Genomic DNA, 21,171 nt, shown 5'->3' with positions numbered 1-21,171 from the left:
AGATAATCTTTGTCACAATGCTATGTTGGACCATGGTTGACCACAATTAACCATGGTTGATTTCGAACATATTTTGACTATGGTGTCTCTATAGTTGACCATGATTTCATTATGGTTACGATTGAAATAGTGGTTGTTAATGCTTAACCATTATTTGACTATGGCTAACCGTGACCATCCACTATGGGTGTCCATGAAAAGTGCGATCATTACTTAGGCTATGTTTACATGAATAGCAGGTATATGGTACATGCATATGATAGCTACATATGCATGTGTCGCATACACCGCACTAGTATTTTATACTAAATTGATTATAAGTGCTAAATACCATGACCCTTATGGGAAAATAAGTTCTACTCATTCATCAATATTGCGTAATGAATGGTTAAATAAAAAAGGACTATATATATATATATATATATATATATATATTATGCTCCAGAATATTGATAAAAACCATATTAATAAAATAAAATAAAGGTTAAGTATTAATATAAATAATTAAAATCCAAGTATAAAGTTCCAAACTTTATATTAAAACAATTATAAATAAAACTTTATATTAAAATATAATTTTATATTAAAAATATAAATAAAACTTTATATAAAACTTGGTAATATGATAAAAATACATATAAACATTATAAGGTTTAATGGTACGTGCATATCCAAATGTAATGACATATTAAAAGATCGAATTATAAATATCTTATGGATTCAAAAAAACGTATTTCATTTCACAACCTGAATCGAGACCAGGATACGTAGGCAAAGGCGTGGCGTTAGCAGGGTGAGTGGTGGCTGCAGGTGGGAGGGCGGCCACTGCCAAACCAGAGGATAAAAGACCGGGATAGGGCTTTGAGCAGGGAGGAGGAAAAACTAGGAGGAAGAACTCAGAAGGCAAGGGAATCAACTATTGGAAGAGCTTGAGCATTCTGAGGTTCTAGGCACGGGGGACAGTCAACTTCTGTTGAGAAGCTTACTAGATTAAGCATCTAGGCTCTGCTCAGTCTGGCTGGGTGGAATCGGTCTCTCGGTAACTGGAGCAGCGTAGCCGTAGGCATCTTCAACTGCAACAGTTCAAGTAGGTACTTCAACTGTACGTAAATTCCTTACTGTTTTCTGTATATCTGTATGATGGCTTTTACAATGGAATAGTTTGTTGACATTCCAAGAATACAAATGACCTTCACACTCATTTATCAATCCTCGTGAGACTCGAACAAAATCATCCAAAACAAATTTGAAGGACCACACTATAATGAAAGAGACACTACTAAAAAGGATCACGTCATCAGTGAACTAGGTATGATTATACTTTGTATACCTTTTGAGAATCAAATTCGAGGAAGGGAGTGGCATCTTCATTGAAATTCTAGCTTCCTACTCAAGGATTCAACCATGATAATGTAAAGAATGGGGGAGACAAGCCAACCTTGTTGCCCGAGGCCCTTGGAAGCTTTAAAGGAATGAATCGTAGATCCATTAATAAGGGGGGACAATCTAGAGCCTAGAAATGCAAGCGCTAATTTGAAATATAAAAATAGAAGATAATTTTTTTTTAAATATCAAAGAGGAAAGAATGACACACACAATCAAAGACTTTGGCTCTCTCTAACTTTATGACAATCCCTTTGTCTCCTCTGGACTTGTTGAAGTGTATGGATTCCTGTACCAAAACAAAGTTGTCCATTAAATGCCTCTTACTAATGAACCCTCCTTGATTTTCAAAGACCATAATGGGAAGAAGAAGAAGAACAAGTCTATGAGCAATAATCTTCGTAATAATATCATATGTGAAATTACAAGAGAGAAAAAGAAGAGGGTCTTACATCTTTAGCAACCAAACCAAGGAAAGACAAATTAAGAGAGCCCCCATTTGTTAAGATTTTTGGACAAATTAAGAGAGCCCCCATTCGTTCGGATTTTTGGATGAAGTTTGCAATTCTGATCAGATCATATTTAATTGTGTTCCAAAATTTATGATAAAAGTGTCCCATGAATCCATAGGACTAGGAGCTTTATCTAAATTGAAGGACCAAAGCACCTTTCAGATTTCTTCTTTCATGATAAGGAGTGAAAGCTTGGTTCGATTCTAGAACTCGCTGGGGAATATGGCCTAAAAATTCTTTCACTAAATCTGCAAGAGAGCCTCCATCTTCTTTATATTAAGCCTCAAAGTGATTACAAATTGCATCATTTATTTTATCCAAATCAAAATAATCTCTCCATTAAATTCCATATACTTCATTCTACTTTTCCATTTCTTCAATATAAAGTAGTTAGGTCTATTCTAACTAATATATATTTTCATTATTTTTATAATAATTTGATATAATTTGAAATAAAATTATAAATTTTTATTATTTAAAATATGTTTTTGAATATATAAATAAATTTAATTTACTAAAATATATTTAAATATTCAAATTTTATCAATTTTACCACTATATATATATATCGAAATGTACGATAAATTTAACTTAGAACCAATACACAGAAAATAAAAGGATTTGATCTGTTAGCAAAGCATTTTCATCTTTTGATTTCTTTATGTTTGAACAATTCTTGGATCTTCTCCAATCAACGATCTTCTCCCATGTGAAATTCGTAGACATCATTATTATTTGAATATTCAATGGAAAGTGGCAGAAAATGATAGGAAATTTTAATTTTATATTAAAAAGAATTTATAAAGTAGAGGACGGGAAAATAGATTAGTGTGAACGGGTGGAATATATAAAAAAGTAACATTAAAGAGTCAATATTCTTTTGATTTTGAGAGGGCGAACGGCGGTTGGTGGGTTGGACCACCTCACTTTTATATATGTATCGGTTGGTGGGCTGTACCATCTCACTTTATATGTATCTGTGTCCTTACGCATTGTCAAGTAAAAACGCGTCGAAATACGCGGATTGGTAACGGCAAGTAAAAACGCGTCGAAATACGCGGATTGGTAACGGTAACATTTTCTTTTAGAGCCCCGTCGTTGGTATTCAACTGAGTATAAATGAGGGCGAGTGATGTTGAGATACATTTCTGCACAAAAAGAGTCTTTACATTGCAACCCTCCCTCGAATTTATCCGCCACACTCTTAACTAAGGTCCCTCCTTTGCGCTTTGTATCCATCTCATCTGCTAACTCAGGCCCTCCTTACCAGTTTGTATCCTATCTCATCGATCATCCGACAATTTCCAATCTCTGTTTCTATTTTTCATTCGACAATGGCTGCTTCCACCTCCACCGCTGCTCATTCCAACAACAATAGCTCCTACGACGTGTTCATCAGCCACAGAGGGCCAGACGTTAAGAAGACCTTCGCCAGTCATCTGTACCACCGGCTCATATCCTATGGACTGCGAGTTTTTCTCGACTACAAGGAACTGCAAGAAGGAGAAGAGTTTCCTTGTCAAATAAAAGACGCTATCAAGACCGCGTCCGTCCAGATTGCAGTTTTTTCACCCAGATATGCCGATTCACAATGGTGCCTGGACGAGCTAGTGCTCATGTTGGAGACGAGGGCTCATATTATTCCAGTGTTTCACCATGTAAAGCCAACTGAACTTCGGAGGACAAAGGGTGAAGGAGTCTATGTTACATCTCTACGCAATCTCGAAAAGAAGAGAAAGTATGATTCCGATCAACCGCGTTATGACTCCAAAACTATCGAGAACTGGAGAAACGCTCTTTCACGGGTTGCAGACATAAGTGGGTTTGATCTGGATGAGGGGTTTAACGGGTAAGGACCTCGACTCTTCTCCCTCTTCCTATTTTAGTTTCAATACAAAATGCACTATGAAAATGATACTTTAGCTATAGTTTTATTTATTTGATAATCTTATTAATAGTTATATTTATTTTTCTTGTAAATAACTAGCGATGAAGGGGAACTACTGGATCGGCTCGTGAAAGTTGTATTGGAAAAAGGAAAAAACAAGCTGGATGTAGTTAAAAAAGGAATAAAAGAGTTGGATGTTGCCAGATATCCCACGGGTTTGAAAGAGGTGGTGGAAGATTTTGAAAAGAAATTATCATTGCAGGGGTTTGTCGGCATCACCGGCTTGGGTGGTGTTGGGAAGACAACTCTGGCGAAAGAACTCTTCAACAAGAAGAGTTCAGGATACAGTCAATCCTGCTTTTTAAGTGATGTACGAGAAAGGGCTAAAACCTCTATACCTTCGTTGCAGAGAAAACTTCTGAAAGACTTAGGTGCATCTGAGGAAGCAATAGACAGCGAGCATAAAGGATTAGCGATTCTCAGGAAGCATTTCTCAGAATTATCTGATCCAGTCCTGCTAGTTCTAGATGATGTAGATCATCATGAACAAGTACATGCACTTTTGCCGGTTGCAGCTAAAGGTATCTTTCCTCTAACCCCTAGTAGCTTAATTTTAATCACAGCCCGTGACAAGAATGTCCTCATAAGGTCAGGAGTACAAGAGCCATCAATTTATAAGTTGACAGGCCTTAATACAGAACGCTCCAGAGAGCTCTTCTGTTCGCATGCTTTTAGCCAGCCCCATCCAATGCAGGGATTTGAAGATCTCGTTAATCAATTTTTAAAGGCTTGCAATGGATTGCCTTTATCCTTAAAAGTCTTTGGGGGGCTTCTCTATGGAAACACCAATAAATCTTACTGGAAAAATGAATTGGAGGAACTTAGAAAAGCACTTCCCCATGACATACAAAAGAGCCTTCAGATTAGTTACGACGCACTTCAGCCTGACGAAAAACAGATGTTCTTAGATATCGCCTGCTTTTTCATAGGACAAAGCAGGGATACCGCCATCACAGTATGGAAAGCGTCAGGTTGGAATGGATCGCGCGGCTTTGAAATTTTATTGAGTAAATGCCTTGTCGAATTGGACATTATTGTTGAGAATCCAATCGACATGTATCGTATAAGAATGCACGATCACCTCAGAGATATGGGGAGATATCTTGCTAATAATACTCCGGGATTCCCGCGTAGGCTTTGGCGTGGGACAAAGCATATAAAGGATTTGTTGCAACAATCTTCTGTAAGTAGTCAATCTTTCAATCTTCTATAGACCTTTCAATAAAAATACGGGTACAATTTCTTACTTCGTCTTTGATTTTGAAAAATGTACAGGAAGCAACCAAAGTGCGGGGGATTAGAATGTTACGTTCGGAACATTATTGTGATGAGCGTGCAGACTCAGATGAAGAGAGTGCAGGCTCAGATTACGATAATGAGCTTGCATCCTTTTCACGCTACAAAATGAAGAACTTACAACTTCTTGATATTGACATGGAAGATCACTTGAAATGCCTTTTGGATGGGATGAACTCACCAAATCTATTATGGTTTCGCTGGCGCAACTGTCCCTGCTCTTCCCTCCCTCCTTATATTCCAATGGAGAAGTTAAGGGTGTTAGAAGTGGAGGGGGGTAAATTGGAAACATTGTGGCAAGAGGATTCGCAGGTAAATATACAATTTGTCAAGAATTAAAATGTTTATTTGCTATTATTAATAGAACAGCACGGAACAAAAACGAAACAAAAGCGCTCTGTAGAGGACAATTATCTATTATATTTAGACTAATTAGAAAACCTGAATATACTGCAGACACCTTTCCGGTTGCGGGAGTTGCGGATTAGAGTTCATGTGCTCCATAAAATTCCTAAGTCCATAGGACAGTTGAAGCACCTGGAACTGATGGTGGTGGATATACGGGCAGGCGATACTGTCGAAATTCCAAAGGAATTCTGTGATCTGCGTTCCTTGAAGCACCTGGTTCTGGGAATTCGACAATTGAGATCTCTGCCAGATTCCTTCGGGAATTTGTCGAGGCTGGAACACATCAACCTGTCTTACTGCGGTGCCTTGGAGAGGCTTCCCGACTCCTTTGGGAATTTATCAAAGCTAGAACACATCAACCTGAAACGCTGCGGTGCCTTGGAGAGGCTTCCCGACTCCTTCGGGGATTTATCGAGCCTACAACACATCGACCTGTCTTACTGCGGTGCCTTGGAGAGGCTTCCCGACTCCTTCGGGCATTTATCAAAGCTAGAACACATCAACCTGAAAAGCTGCCGTGCCTTGGAGAGGCTTCCCGACTCCTTCGGGGATTTATCGAGCCTACAACAAATCACACTGGGAGGTTGCGTTGCCTTGGAGAGGCTTCCCAACTCCTTCGGGGATTTATCGAGCCTACAAGACATCGAACTGTCTTACTGCGGTGCCTTGGAAAGGCTTCCCGACTCCTTCGGGCATTTATCAAAGCTAGAATACATCAACATGAGAAGCTGCCGTGCCTTGGAGAGGCTTCCCGACTCCTTCGGGAATTTATCAAAGCTAGAACACATCAACCTGTCTGATTGCGATGCCTTGGAGAGGCTTCCCAACTCTTTCGGGCATTTATCAAAGCTAGAATACATCAACCTGAGAAGCTGCCGTGCCTTGGAGAGGCTTCCCGACTCCTTCGGGAATTTATCAAAGCTAGAACGCATCAACCTGTCTGACTGCGATGCCTTGGAGAGGCTTCCCAACTCCTTCAGGGGTTTATCGAGCCTACAATACATCACACTGGGAAGCTGCGTTGCCTTGGAGAGGCTTCCCAACTCCTTCGGGGATTTATCGAGCCTACAACACATCACACTGCCAAGCTGCGTTGCCTTGGAGAGGCTTCCCGACTCCTTCGGGCATTTATCAAAGCTAGAACACATCAACCTGAGAAGCTGCTGTGCCTTGGAGAGGCTTCCCGACTCCTTCGGGAATTTATCAAAGCTAGAACACATCAACCTGTCTGACTGCGTTGCCTTGGAGAGGCTTCCCAACTCCTTCGGGGATTTATCGAGCCTACAACACATCAAACTGGAAAGCTGCGTGGCCTTGGAGAGGCTTCCCGACTCCTTCGGGAATTTATCGAGCCTACAACACATCGACCTGCCTTGCTGCTTTGCCTTGGAGAGGCTTCCCGAATCCTTCGGGCATTTATCAAAGCTAGAACGCATCAACCTGAAAAGCTGCGGTGCCTTGAAGAGGCTTCCCGACTCCTTCGGGGATTTATCGAGCCTACAACACATCACACTGGAAAGCTGCGTTGCCTTGGAGAGGCTTCCCGACTCCTTCGGGAATTTATCGAGCCTACAACACATCGACCTGCCTTACTGCTTTGCCTTGGAGAGGCTTCCCGAATCCTTCGGGCATTTATCAAAGCTAGAACGCATCAACCTGAAAAGCTGCGGTACCTTGAAGAGGCTTCCCGACTCCTTCGGGGATTTATCGAGCCTACAACACATCACACTGGAAAGCTGCGTTGCCTTGGAGAGGCTTCCCGACTCCTTCGGGAATTTATCGAACCTACAACACATCGACCTGCCTTACTGCTTTGCCTTGGAGAGGCTTCCCGAATCCTTCGGGCATTTATCAAAGCTAGAACGCATCAACCTGGAAAGCTGCGGTGCCTTGAAGAGGCTTCCCGAATCCTTCGGGCATTTATCAAAGCTAGAACGCATCAACCTGGAAAGCTGTGGTGCCTTGAAGAGGCTTCCCGACTCCTTCGGGGATTTATCGAGCCTACAACACATCACACTGAAAAGCTGCGTTGCCTTGGAGAGGCTTCCCGACTCCTTCCGGAATTTATCAAAGCTAGAACACATCAACCTGTCTCACTGCTATGCCTTGGAGAGGCTTCCCGACTCCTTGGGGGATTTATCGAGCCTACAACACATCAGACTGGAATGCTGCGTTGCCTTGGAGAGGCTTCCCGACTCCTTCGGGGATTTATCGAGCCTACCACACATCGACCTGTCTTACTGCTATGCCTTGGAATTGCTTCCCGACTCCTTCGGGCATTTATCAAAGCTAGAACACATCAACCTGACAAGCTGCCGTGCCTTGGAGAGGCTTCCCGACTCCTTCGGGGATTTATCGAGCCTACAACACATTACACTGGAAAGCTGCGTTGCCTTGGAGAGGCTTCCCGAATCCTTCGGGCATTTATCAAAGCTAGAACACATCAACCTGACAAGCTGCCGTGCCTTGGAGAGGCTTCCCGACTCCTTCGGGGATTTATCGAGCCTACAACACATTACACTGGAAAGCTGCGTTGCCTTGGAGAGGCTTCCCGAATCCTTCGGGCATTTATCAAAGCTAGAACGCATCAACCTGGAAAGCTGTGGTGCCTTGAAGAGGCTTCCCGACTCCTTCGGGGATTTATCGAGCCTACAACACATCACACTGAAAAGCTGCGTTGCCTTGGAGAGGCTTCCCGACTCCTTCCTGAATTTATCAAAGCTAGAACACATCAACCTGTCTCACTGCTATGCCTTGGAGAGGCTTCCCCACTCCTTCGGGAATTTAATTAAGCTTAGATATATTAATTTATTGGGGTGCCGTAAGTTAACCATCCATAGTGGAACTTTTCGAAAGATTCCGGGTTTTTTCCCTCACTGGCGCATCGAAGTGTCCCCCCCGGAAATTGCTCATCAGTGGTCCCGGGAAAAATTACTGTTGTGCCTTATAAACATGGAAGAATGGCCAAGTGCCACTGGAGAGTCAAGCCATTTGGAAAAGTTGGTATTAGAAACGCCTTTCTTAGAAGCGCTGCCGCCTTGTTTTGGACGTGACCTAAGGAACTTGAAGCATTTGGAGCTGCTAAGCTGCCGGAGTTTGAAACGTTTGCCGGATTCCTTTCTCCTCATGGATCAGTTGATAAAGTTGATAGTGGAGGACTGTCCCTTACAAGAACTGCATTTTGAAACGGTTGAAGGCGGAAGTGAAACAATGACAGACTCAGGAGGACAAGGAACATTGAGTAATTTGGAGAGGGGCCAGCTTCGGCTTCAACACTTGGAACTGCACAAAACACAAATATCGGAGATATCATTTCCTACCGGTGTTTGCAACAACCTTCAATATCTCGACATCAGGGATTGTCAAGATCTGGTGGAGGTTGGAACATTGCCAAATGCACTCATAAAACTGCAATTGATCGATTGTCCTAAATTGAGGAAAATAGAACGGCTATCTGGTTTTGCAAAACTTAAGACGCTGGGAGTAAGCCGGTGCAAAGAAGTGGAGGAGCTGCCAAGTATCAAAGACAAAAGTGTAGCATTAGCAGAGTCGACGGGGCCAAGAGAATTGAATAATTCGGATTTTTCTTTTGACAATTGTCTGCTTCATCTCCAACACTTGGAACTGCACAACACAGCAATATCAGAGGTATTATATCCTACCGGTGTTTGCCCCAACCTTCAATATCTCGACATCAAGGATTGTCAAGATCTGGTGGAGGTTGGAACATTGCCAAATGCACTCATAAAACTGCAATTGATCGATTGTCCTAAATTGAGGAAAATAGAACGGCTATCTGGTTTTGCACTCAGAAAACTGCGGTTGACTGGTTGTCCCGAATTGAGAAAACTAGACTTGTGGAATTGTTCTAAATTGAGGAAAATAGAAGAGCTTTCTGGTCTTGCAAAACTTCAAGTGCTGAGCATTGCCTGGTGCGAAGGAGTGGAGGAGCTATCAAGTATAGAAACATTGGGATCTTTGGAAAACTTGCAGGTGGTTCGGTGTTCGAAGTTGAAGAGCATACGGGTATTGGCGAAGCTGACTAAACTTCGAGAATTAGACGTTTCTAATTGCTCTGAGTTGGAAGATCTGCCCGGGGTTGAACATTTGAGGTCGTTGGAGAAGTTATGGGCATGCGGCTGTAAGAAGCTGAAGAGCATAAGGGGGTCGGCCCAGCTGACACAGCTTCGAGAACTGGACGTTTCTGAATGCTCTGAGTTAGAGGAGCTACTTGATATTGAACATTTGAGGTCGTTGGATAAGTTGCGGGCATGTAATTGTGCGAGATTGAAGCACTTACAGGGGTTGGCACAGCTGACACAGCTTCGAGAACTAGATGTTTCTGGCTGCTCCAGGTTAGAAGAGATGCCAGGTGTTGGATATTTACAGTCGTTGGTGTGGTTGCGGGCATCTGAATGTGTGAAGCTCCAGAGCATACAGGGTTTGGAGCAGATGGCACAGCTTCGAGAACTAGAGGTTTCTTATTGCTTTGAGTTAAAAGAGCTGCTAGGCGTTGAACATTTGAAGTCCTTGCTGAAGTTGCAGGCACGTAGCTGTAGAAAGCTGAAGAACATACAAGGGTTGGCACAGTTGACGCAACTTCGAGAATTAGATGTTTCTTTTTGCTCTGAGTTAAAAGAGATGCCAGGTGTTGGATATTTGCAGTCATTGGTGGTGTTGCGGGGATCTGAATGTGTGAAGCTGAAGAGCTTATGGGGATTGCCACGGCTAACACACCTTCTAGAACTAGATGTGTCTGGATGCTGTGAGTTAGAAGAAATGCAGGGTGTTGGATATTTGTCATCTTTGATGGTGTTACGGGCATGTGAATGTGTGAAGTTGAAGAGCATACAGGGCTTGGAGCAGCTGACACAACTGCTAAAGCTGGATGTTTCTGGATGCTCTGAGTTAGAAGAGCTAAGAGGTGTTGGACATTTGATTTCATTGAATGTGTTGCGGACATCTGGATGTGTGAAGCTGAAAAGCATCCAAGTTTTGGAGCAGCTGACACAGCTCCTAGAACTACACGTTTGTAACTGCTTTGAGTTGGAAGAGCTGCTAGGCATTGAACATTTGAAGTCTTTGAAGGAGTTGCTGGCAACTAACTGTAAGAAGCTGAAGAGCATACAGGGGTTGGAACAGGTAACACAGCTTAAATATCTAGATGTTTCTGGCTGCTATGAGTTAGAGAAGATGCCAGATGTTGGATGTTTGGAGTCACTGGTGGTGTTGCGGGCATCTGAATGTGTGAAGCTGAAGAGCATTCAGGGCTTGGAGCAGATGACACAGCTTCGAGAACTAGACGTTTCTTACTGCTTAGAGTTAGAAGAGTTGCCAGGCTTTGAACGTTTGACGTCCTTGATGAAGTTGCGGGCACGGTGCTGTACGAAGCTGAAGAGAATAAAGGGGTTGGCACAGCTGGCACAACTTCGAGAACTAGATGTTTCTTTATGCCCTGAGTTAGAAGAGAGGCCAGATGTTGAATTTCTGCAGTAACTTGTGGTGTTGAAGGCCTTGCATGAAGTTGAAGAGCTTTTGGGAGTTGTCTCGATTCACAAGTCCGTCAGACCTGAAAGTGGAAGAGCTTTTGGGAGTTGTCTCGATTCACAAGTCCGTCAGACCTGAAAGTGGAAGAGCTTTTGGGAGCTTTTGGGAGTTGTCTCGATTCACAAGTCCGTCCGTCAGACTAGAAAGTGGAAGGTAGATGCCAAGACTATGTTTCCAAAAGCATTTTTGTTAGATGATCCAAATATACAATTTTATAACAGGTTATAAAATTAGAATAAAATGATTATTAATTTAAGATATTAAATTAATAATTATTATTCTAGAATGTTTAATTATTTAATGGAGACTTTTGTTAGATGATCCAAATATACAATTTTATAACAGGTTATAAAATTAGAATAAAATAATTATTAATTTAAGATATTAAATTAATAATTATTATTCTAGAATGTTTAATTATTTAATGGAGACTTTTAGAATTAGCATATTGTTGTAATTAGATATGACTTTCTAAATGTGTGGTATCTTAGGCTCTATTTTAGGGGATTAGTTAGTTAGTTGGTTTGAATAGCATTTATTGTAAATGGACACTTGTTATTTAATAAGTGATCCATAATTAGAGGTAGTTAGAAAATAAGTGATCCATAATTAGAGGTAGTTAGAACATGGGGGCTATAAATAGCTCATTGCAAGAGTGTTTGGTTGTTCGGGTGTAAACTCTTGCAAAATCAATTATGTAATTTTTTTTTTTTTATTAATAAAATTACGTGTCTGAGGACACTTCTGCCATTAATCCTATCGAAACAAAAATCTTGAATAATTTTTATATGGTGTAGTTTAGTTGAATAGTTTTTATTTGATGCTTTTTTTGGTTGGAACTTCGTAGTGTTTGTTATTGTAAGTCCCTGATTTGTATGTGGATCAGTATTAGTTTAACATTGATAGTTGAACATCAATAGTTTAATATTGATCATGATCAATTCAGTTTATAAGGTTTAATTTTAAAAAAATATTTTCAATTAATTTCAAGCCTTTAAAAATTTAATTAAAAGGTCTTATTACAATTTACAATGCTCTGTGGATATTTGATAATTTTATCTTAATTTACAAATAAAATTGCAATATTCATGGCATAATTTTTAAACATCAATACACTAAACTTATTCAGAAATCTGGAAGTATTAAAAATCGTCCACGAACCAGTCAGGCAGGTGCCGATAATCGTGAAGACGGTAGTCATCCTGAAGTGGTGATTCGTTGCTGGCCAATCACTTCAACATGATATGATGCTCTTCCTCAGCACAGAATGACTTGAACAGAAACGACGCACAATGCTCTTTGTCAACACAAACTATTCAAAATGACTTGAACAGAAACGACCAACAATTCTCTTCCTCAACACAAACTATTCAACGCGCACTAAACTTAGAGACCTCCAACACAGCGGCAACAATCTCTATACCTTCGTTGCAGAGAAAACTTCTGAAAGACTTAAGTGCTACAAAATGAAGAACTTGCAACTTCTTGATGTTGACATGAAAGAAGATCACTTGATATGCCTTTTGGAGGGGGTGGACTCACCAAATCTATTATGGTTTCGCTGGCGCGCCTGTCTCTGCTATTCCCTCCCTCCTTATATTCCAATGGAGAAGTTAAGGGTGTTAATGTGCACGCTTTTATATTGGAAACATTGTGGCAAGAGGATGTGCAGGTAAATATAATTTTGTCAAGAATTAAAATGTTTATTTGCTATTATAAATAGGACACCACGGAACAAAAACGAAACAAAAGCGCTCTGTAGAGGACAATTATCTATTATATTTAGACTAATTGGAAAACCTGAATATACTGCAGACACCTTTGCGGTTGCGGGAGTTGCGGATTAGTGCTTATATCCTCGAGAAAATTCCCAACTCCATAGGACAGTTGAAGCACCTGGAACTGATGGTGGTGGATATAAGGGCAGAGCCTACTGTCGAAATTCCGAAGGAATTCTGTGATCTGCGTTCCTTGAAACACTTGGTTCTGAGCATTGGAAAATTGAGATCTCTGCCAGATTCCTTCGGGAATTTATCGAGGCTGGAACACATCCAACTGTCTTACAACTATGTCTTGGAGAGGCTTCCCGACTCGTTTAGGGATTTATCAAAGATACAACACATCAATATCAGAGGTATCATTTCCTACGGGTGTATGCCCCAACCTTCAGCATCTCGACATCAAGGACTTTGAAGATCTGATTGAGGTTCGGACATTGCCAAATGCATTCATAAAACTGAAATTGTACAACTGTCCTAAATTGAAGCTGATAAGCATAGCGGATTTGGCGCAGGTGATGCAGCTGCGAGAAATACGCGTTCATCTGTGCAATGGGTTAGAAGAGCTGCTAGGCGTTGGATATTTGAAGTCCTTGGAGGTGATGCAGGTATCTGGATGTATGAAGCTGAAAAGCATAACGGGTTTGAAACAGCTGACACAGCTCCGAGAACTAGACGTTTAAAGAGCTGCTGGGCGTTGGACATCTGAAGTCCTTGGAGGTGTTGCAGGCATCTGGATGTGCAAAGCTGAAGAGTATACTGGGTTTTGATCAACTGACCAAGCTCAGAAAACTAGACGTTTCTGAATGCTATGAGTTAAAAGAGCTTCCAGGCTTGAGCATTTGAAGTCCTTGATGAAGTTGCAGACATTTAGCTGCAAGAAGCTGAAGAGCTTACAAGGGGCCGCCGCTGCTGGACAGAATTAGACGTTTCTGAAGAGCTGCTCAGTGTCTGGCATTTGAAGATGTTGGATGTGTTGCGGGCGTCTAAATGTGTGAAGATGAAGATCTTATGGGGGTTGGCTGACAAACCTTAGAATGCTTGAAGTTACAGGTCTGCCGCTGAGTGCTGTTTGGGCTCGATTCCAGGGGCTAGGAATGCCGAGAGTATGTTCCTAGAATCTGATGATACTTTTTATTTTATTCTTTTAAAACCCATTTGTCCTTCCCCTACTGACCATGGTTATCACAAGAAGGTACAGTTTGCATGAATTTCAGTATTTGTTTCCGGGGTACAGTTTGCATCAATTTCAGTATTTGTTTCCGGCGTCGTCTACCCAGCGGTTGAAAATGGTGGCCGGAATCTGGCTAAAAATTAAAAAAAAAATTGCAATAAGAAGCTTTAAATAAATCCAGTTTTTGAGGGTGGAAATAGTTTTATGTTTAAATAAATCTAGCTTTTGAGAGTGGAAATAGTTGTATAATGGAAATGGTTTTAGTACTATCAAAACCTTGAGCATCTTGTAATTTAGATTTACAAAATTTAAAAAAAAATTCTGCCATATTTGATCAAGAGAAATTTTCATAATTTTCCAAACAAATTTGAAAGCAAGATAGACTGTGGCTTTGTGTTCAACATCGTTTTTCAGAAAAATTTAAAAAAAAATCTGCCATATCTTATCAAAATCTTGAGAAATTTTCATAATTTTCCAAACAAATTTGAAAGCAAGATAGACTGCGGCTTTGTGTTCAACATCGTTTTTCAGGATTGTGTGCGGACTAACGAATTTCAAGCTTGCACACAACAGGTGGTGGAGCAGGTCCTCGTCCAGGCTACCCATACTATGGTTCGACTGGAACTGGCTTTTAATCAATCATTTTTTTTTATTGAGAAATATGTTCATCAAATCAATGGCAGTTAGTTTGGGATTCTACATGCATTAACAATTTAACTAGACTGTGATGTAATACTACTGGAGTCCACTTGATAGCAGTCTACTCACTATTTTAAATGTCCACTGGGTTGTTGCGATTTTTTTATGAATGTGAAGTTATACATTGTTTGAGTTCAATTTTCTGAAATTCTGTTGCAGGAAGAAGAAATTCGTTATCATATATGTCATCAGTGGAGTTTTCCAACCAATGTACACTCACTGAGCAGTTTTGTTTTTATTTGAATGTAAGTTGGTGGCATGCTATGATCTGAAACAGCTAGTTAAAAAATTATGTTTATTTTGTTGTAGACGTGTTGGAAAAGATTGTGCTTGCTTTGATAAAGCATTGCTCTCCTTCATATATTTAAATATATTTGTTGCCTTGGGGGTGATATATGTTTTGAGGCCAAGTGAATGTAATGCATGTATATTTCCTATCAGGCATTTGAACAGCATGGGGAGATTGAAGAGGCTCTGTCACAAGGATTTGGCTTTGTTACATTTAAGCATATGGATTCTGCCCAAAGGGCATTGAAGGAGCCTAGCAAGACTATTGATGTATGTATTTTGTTTGTTAGTCTTGTAAATTTTGTGGCTTTTTACGCTTTGTATTTGTCCTCAAATATCTTATTGAATTTGAAGGATACTGTCATTAAAGGATTAAGCATGTTTATTTTCCTAGTTGCTTCTGCTTTATCAATATTATATCTCATGAACACTTCCCAGGCATCTTAACCTTGTTTTCACCAACATTAAAGACATGCATGCATTTAAATCTGAATGCTGCCCTCCCATACCTTGTGATGGTTATGATTTGCTTTATGATGGGCAGTTTAACATGCTTCTGTTAGCAATTTTTGCATGTTTTTCCAAGGCCTAGCTCGTTTGGCTGTATTTATCTTGGTTAATGTTGTATGTATTTGTCCCCAACAGGGGATTTGCATTTGTGACTTTCAAGACTGTGGAGGCTACAAAGCGGGCTCTTAAGGAACCAAACAAAACAAAACCATTGATGTAAGCAATAGCTAGTACTGGATAATGTTGGTCATATTAGTTGAAACGCAGTTGTTGATCTTGACACCTATGTTCTATGCTTGGCATGCAGGGAAGCACTGTTACTGTGAAGTTATCATCTCAACCTGCAGTCTCTCCACAAATGCAGACAGCTTATGGAAAAGACTATCCAAGCCTGAACTCATATCATAGGCCAGGGCCACAGGTATCCACGACTGGTTCCCTATACCGATGAGATAATGTGATAATATATATAATGAAAGAAATCATGTATCCCTTAATAAGTGCCTCACCTTTTCAAGATAGAGATTCCATGCCTTTGTCCCTGCCTCTGTGTGTTTTCTGCCTGTCGTACTAGCTACTATCTCTGCTATTGTTCCTTGTCTCTACTGGCCTTAATTGCTCTGTGGTTTTCCTAGCCTGTCCTTGCCTGTAGTCTTTGTCCCTGTCTTTGTTGGTTCCACCCTGCTTGGGATCTGAGACTAAATGTACAGATCTCTCTATATACGATGCTCCCTTTGCACTTGGTGAGAGCGTATGAATTCGACGAGGTTCTGCTAGTGAATTGATCGCCGAAGATAGCTAAATCATTGAGAATTTGAGAATTTGACTGATCAATCAGTATAGAGCATCGAGAGAAAATGTCATGCTACCGTGATTGAATAACTAGATAAATCCTCCAATTTTGTTTGATAATTCGAGCTTCTCGATTCAGTCACTCCTGGTTCCACTCTGACTATGCCGCAGGAATGCACAGTTCCTCGCCTTGCATCGGAGTGTTTCTCCATGGTGTTCTGTGTGGGGTTGCCTGTCTTAGCTATTCGGACTTAGTCAATTCGTCCTTAGGGAATGTTCCACCCCGACCCTCATAAGCCTGTCCACTCATTCAATCATGCTCAAGATGCGGCTTAGTCTCCCAGCCCAAAATCCACCCATGGTTCAAGTCGCAGTGGTAAGGTTTCATTTGTAACTATTACTCCCCAATTAAGCTTTCACCTACATCACCGGTGGGGTCGTGTCCTAAAATGTAGTATTGTAGCATCCTATCCTTTTGAGAGACTCACTGCAGAGGGCCACCTACTGCCCAAAGCCTAGTCCCCAGTTAATCACACACATGCACAAGGTCGCGTAGCAGCTCTAAGCACTTTAAGGAAATGCAACAAGCTAGGCCAGAAGTACAGGGCTTGATGCTATCTCACCCAATAGCTAGATGATTTGACTAGTGCGTGAGTGTAAGTGATCGGATCAGAGAGAGGCTATGCGAATAGAAGCTCAATTAGAACTCCTATCAGCGTGTCAAAGAGAAACTAAACTGCTGAAAAGCCAGACTCAGGATTCATGCACAACCAGTGTGCTTTCATTAAATACTGATCCATCCTTACCTTCTGAAATCGCCCAATTGTTAACAACTAACAAAATGCCTTCTTTGGAAAGTGTGTTTGCCTCTGTGTTAAGCTCCCTGTAGACATGGAGGAAGGAAATGGTATGAAACACTGCCTTATTATTTTCATCTGTTCAAAGATAGGGCTCAACACCAGATTTCCCATCTTGAATTTCCCATTCATCCAATTAAGAACTACCAAGGAGTCTCCAAACACGTGGGACCTTGTCACACCTTTCTTTGCAGCTAATTTCATTAGTAACTTCAATGCCAGTAGTGCTGCATAATTGTGTGAGCCTCCTCCCAACCCAGCCTTTAATTTTATTAGGTGTACTTCGCTAAGGAAGATGATGCCTCCTGCCCCACACATAGTTGGAGTGCCTTGACTGGCACCGTCAAAGTACCCCCATGCTCCTGATTTGTCAATTGATTCATGAATTAGCTGTCTCTGAATCTGCATCTTTGGAATGGCTGCTTCCAAAGACTGTTCTTACTTGAGATGCACATTGAAAAGTGGGGGATATATCTCTCCTCGAGGAGATCTGCATTCCTAGCCAGCCAGATGCCCCAAGCCACTATTTCTTGCTTTTCATATTTTTAGGCTAGTCCACCTATAGCACTTTATGTTGTTTCTAGCTCTTAAAGAATATGTTTCAAGGCTTAATACACATATACCAAACTACGGTTTCTAGGGTCTCACTCTTTGTCTAGGTTGTTTAATACACATATACCAAACAGCTGTATTAGAAATTTTTTCCCCTTCAAGAAGACTGTTTAAAATCTGTTTCTAGTTGTAGATATATTATCCCTTGCAAGAAGATAGTTATAAAGCTGTAAGATATTTTTTCCCCTGCAAGAAGACAGTAATCAACACTGTATCTAGCTTAGTTCACATATACCACACAAATGTTTCTAGGTTGCTTAATACAGCTTTACAGCTTGTCTCTAGGGTCTTACTCTGTCTCCAGGGTCTTACCCTGTTTCTTGCTCTTAAATCATAAGAGCTAGATCTTCTTTGTTACAGAACCAGTAACTAAAAAAGGGTCTACAAGATACTATCAATGGCGAGGCCCAAGCCGAACCCATCCATACTCCTGCAGAACCCATCCATGCTCCTCTCTCACCCAAACAAAAACCTCCCTTGATAGCTGCTCTCTCACTTTCTTTAAAGTCATGAGTGTCCTGCTACGCCCGGACCCGTTAGCCAGGAGCCTGACTGCATTGATTCAAGAAGACTTGCTATTTGCTTTGATAAAGCATTGCTCTCCTCCATATATTTAAATATATTTTTTGTCTTGGGGGTAATATATGTTTTGAAGACAAGTGAATGTAATGCATGTATATTTCCTCTCAGGCATTTGAACAGTATGGGGAGATTGAAGAAGGCGTTCTTATTATGGATAAGACATCAGGAAAGTCACGAGGATTTGGCTTTGTCACATTTAAGCATATGGATTCTGCCCAAAGGGCATTGAAGGAGCCTAGCAAGACTATTGATGTATGTATTTCCTTTGTCAGTCTTGTAAATTTTGTTTTTTTTGATTCTTTGTATTTGTCCACCGATATCTTATTGAATTTGAAGGATACTGTCATTAAAGGATTAAGCATGTTTATTTTCCCAGTTGCTTCTACTTTATCAATATTATATCCCATGAAGACTTTCCAGGCATCTTGACCGTTGTTTTCACCAACATTATAGACATGCATATATTTAAATCTGAATGTCGCCCTTCAGTACCTTGATGTCTATGATTTATTTCAAATAGAGCAATCATTGTTTTGTTTGCAGGCATCTTCCCCTAGGACATTGATACCTCCTTACAATTTTAAATTGTATTTATTGTTCCACTAATAATATCTTTATAGTTTTAATTGAATATATCTTTATAGTTTTAATTGAATATGTATCAGGTAATATCACTGTTATTTTGAAAAATATTTAACTGATGTTGGGGAGACAACAAAATTTAACTTACCACAAAACCCCAAACTTGTTTGAAGAAAAATGAAAGCAATCCAACTATTGTTGCTAAAAGTGGTATTCCATTTATATATTGTTGTTTTGTCTGAGTCTTGAGACTTCTCAAATTCTATGGTACTCCATTGTTACATAGGGTGGAAGATCGATCATCAAACAACTCTGATTCATTATTTAACACCTATTTTTGGTAATTTTTATATCCATTGTTGTTTATTGTACAGGGGAGGATTACTGTAAGCAATCTGGCAGTGGCGAGCACAGGTCCTGGTCAAAGTGCAGATCAGGCTCAAAGAAAACTTTACATTGGTGGTCTTTCATATGACACGGCCAATGATAAGCTTCTAGAAGTTTTTTCCAAATATGGAGAGATAGAAGAAGGTTCAGTTGCATATGATAAGAATACCAACAAATCCAGGTTACAAATCTAATATAAATTGGTTTGCTTTATGATGGGCAGTTTAACATGCTTCTGTTGTTAGAGATTACAAATCTAATATAAATCCGTTTGCTTTATGATGGGCAGTTTAACATGCTTCTGTTAGAGATTTATGCATGTTTTTCCAAGGCCTAGCTCGTTTTCCTGTATTTTTTTTGGTTAATGCTATGTATTTGTCACTAACAGGGGATTTGCATTTGTGACTTTTAAGACTGTGGAGGCTACAACGCAGGCTCTTAAGGAACCAAAAAAAACCATTGATGTAAGTAATAGCTAGTACTGGATAATGTTGGTCATATTAGTTGAAGGGCAGTTGTTGATCTTGACACTTATGTTCTGTGCTTGGCATGCAGGGAAGGACTGTTACTATGAAACTTGCAGCTGATGGTCAGAAGGAGAAGCTATCATCACAACCTGCAATATCTCCACAAATGCAGACAGCTTATGGAACAGGCTATTCAAGCCTGAACTCATATCATACGCCAAGTCCACAGGTACCAACCTCTGCACCACCACCACCACCAATTGGTTTTTCAGCATATGCATCTCAGCCTCCATATGCAACGGAATTTCATCTGCTTCTCAATATGGTGTTCTAAGCTCCACAACACCATACAGCTTAAACCAGTATGCAAAATATGCAACATCCCTCCAAGATCCACGATTGGTTCCATCAGGATTGCACACAACAGGTGGTGGAGCAGGTCCTGGTCCAGGCTACCCATACTATGGTTCGACTGGAACTGGCTTTTAATCGACCAATTTTTTTATTATTGAGAAATATGTTCATAAAAAAAATGGCAGTTAGTTTGGGATTCTACATGCATTAACAATTTAACTGGACTGTGAAGCAATACTACTGGAGTCCACTTGATAGCAGTCTACTCACTATTTTAAATGTCCACTGGGTTGTTGCGACTTTTGATGAATGTGAAGTTACACATTGTTTGAGTTCAATTTTCTAAAATTCTGTTGCAGGAAAAAGAAATTCGTTATCATATATGTTATCAGTGGAGTTTTCCAACCAATGTACACTCTGAGCAGTTTTGTTTTTATTTGAATGTAAGTTGGTGGCATGCTATGATCTGAAATAACTAGTTAAAAAATTATGTTTATTTTCTTGTAGACGTGTTGGAAAAGATTGTGTTTGCTTTGATAAAGCATTGCTCTCCTCCATATATTTAAATATATTTGCTGTCTTGGGGTAATATATGTTTTGAAGCCAAGTGAATGTAATGCATGTATAGCAATGTGGGGAATTAATGTTTAGAAACAACATAGAAATGAAATTTATATTTGTTGTCTTGGGGGTAATGTATGTTTTGAAGCCAAGTGAATGTAATGCATGTATAGCAATGTGGGAAATTAATGTTTAGAAAAGTTTGGTGTCAATGTGGGGAAGAGATGTTTAGAAACAACATGTAATTTTAGTTTGGTGATAATGTGGGGAAGAAATGTATAGAAACAACATGTAATTGAAGTTTCGTGGTACTAAACTGGAGTAGAACCAAGTGGGCTCTAAATCACTTTGCTTTTATGTAAGCTTCCTTTTTATCAACAAATAAACAATGTATGTATGAAAGTAGTTGTAATGAGTTTTGTCCATTATTTAGA

At 40.2% G+C, this 21,171-nt stretch overlaps 1 protein-coding gene and 1 pseudogene across 3 annotated transcripts; both read left to right on the top strand.

The window, feature by feature from the left end:
- The first annotated feature begins 2,969 nt into the window (after positions 1-2,969).
- Positions 2,970-13,745, top strand: LOC149211492 (disease resistance protein Roq1-like). Of its 2 annotated transcripts, none has more exons than XM_089391510.1 (5): positions 2,970-3,744; positions 3,883-5,026; positions 5,119-5,451; positions 12,910-13,228; positions 13,388-13,745. In XM_089391510.1, the coding sequence occupies exons 1-5, from the start codon at positions 3,230-3,232 to the stop codon at positions 13,579-13,581; spliced, it is 2,505 nt and encodes an 834-aa protein (XP_089247636.1). In that variant the 5' UTR covers positions 2,970-3,229; the 3' UTR covers positions 13,582-13,745. The 2 variants fall into 2 exon arrangements, with proteins under 2 accessions (XP_089247636.1, XP_089247637.1); XM_089391511.1 differs by having other exon boundaries at positions 2,972-3,744; positions 12,910-13,300; positions 13,388-13,526.
- LOC149211491 (uncharacterized) lies at positions 13,577-20,416 on the top strand (annotated as a pseudogene). Its single transcript, XR_016250713.1, has 7 exons — positions 13,577-14,658; positions 14,905-14,990; positions 15,187-15,303; positions 18,495-18,638; positions 19,343-19,536; positions 19,744-19,819; positions 19,911-20,416. The product of XR_016250713.1 is annotated as an uncharacterized LOC149211491 (transcript).
- The last annotated feature ends 755 nt before the right edge of the window (positions 20,417-21,171 follow it).

This window comes from Pinus tabuliformis, chromosome 1_1, assembly GCF_031772625.1.
Source record: "Pinus tabuliformis cultivar Carrire ecotype Pingquan chromosome 1_1, CPIR1, whole genome shotgun sequence".
Classification (NCBI taxonomy): Eukaryota; Viridiplantae; Streptophyta; class Pinopsida; order Pinales; family Pinaceae; genus Pinus; species Pinus tabuliformis.
The sequence above is the reverse complement of the archived record's forward strand: the minus strand, read 5'-3'. Positions and strand labels throughout refer to the sequence as shown.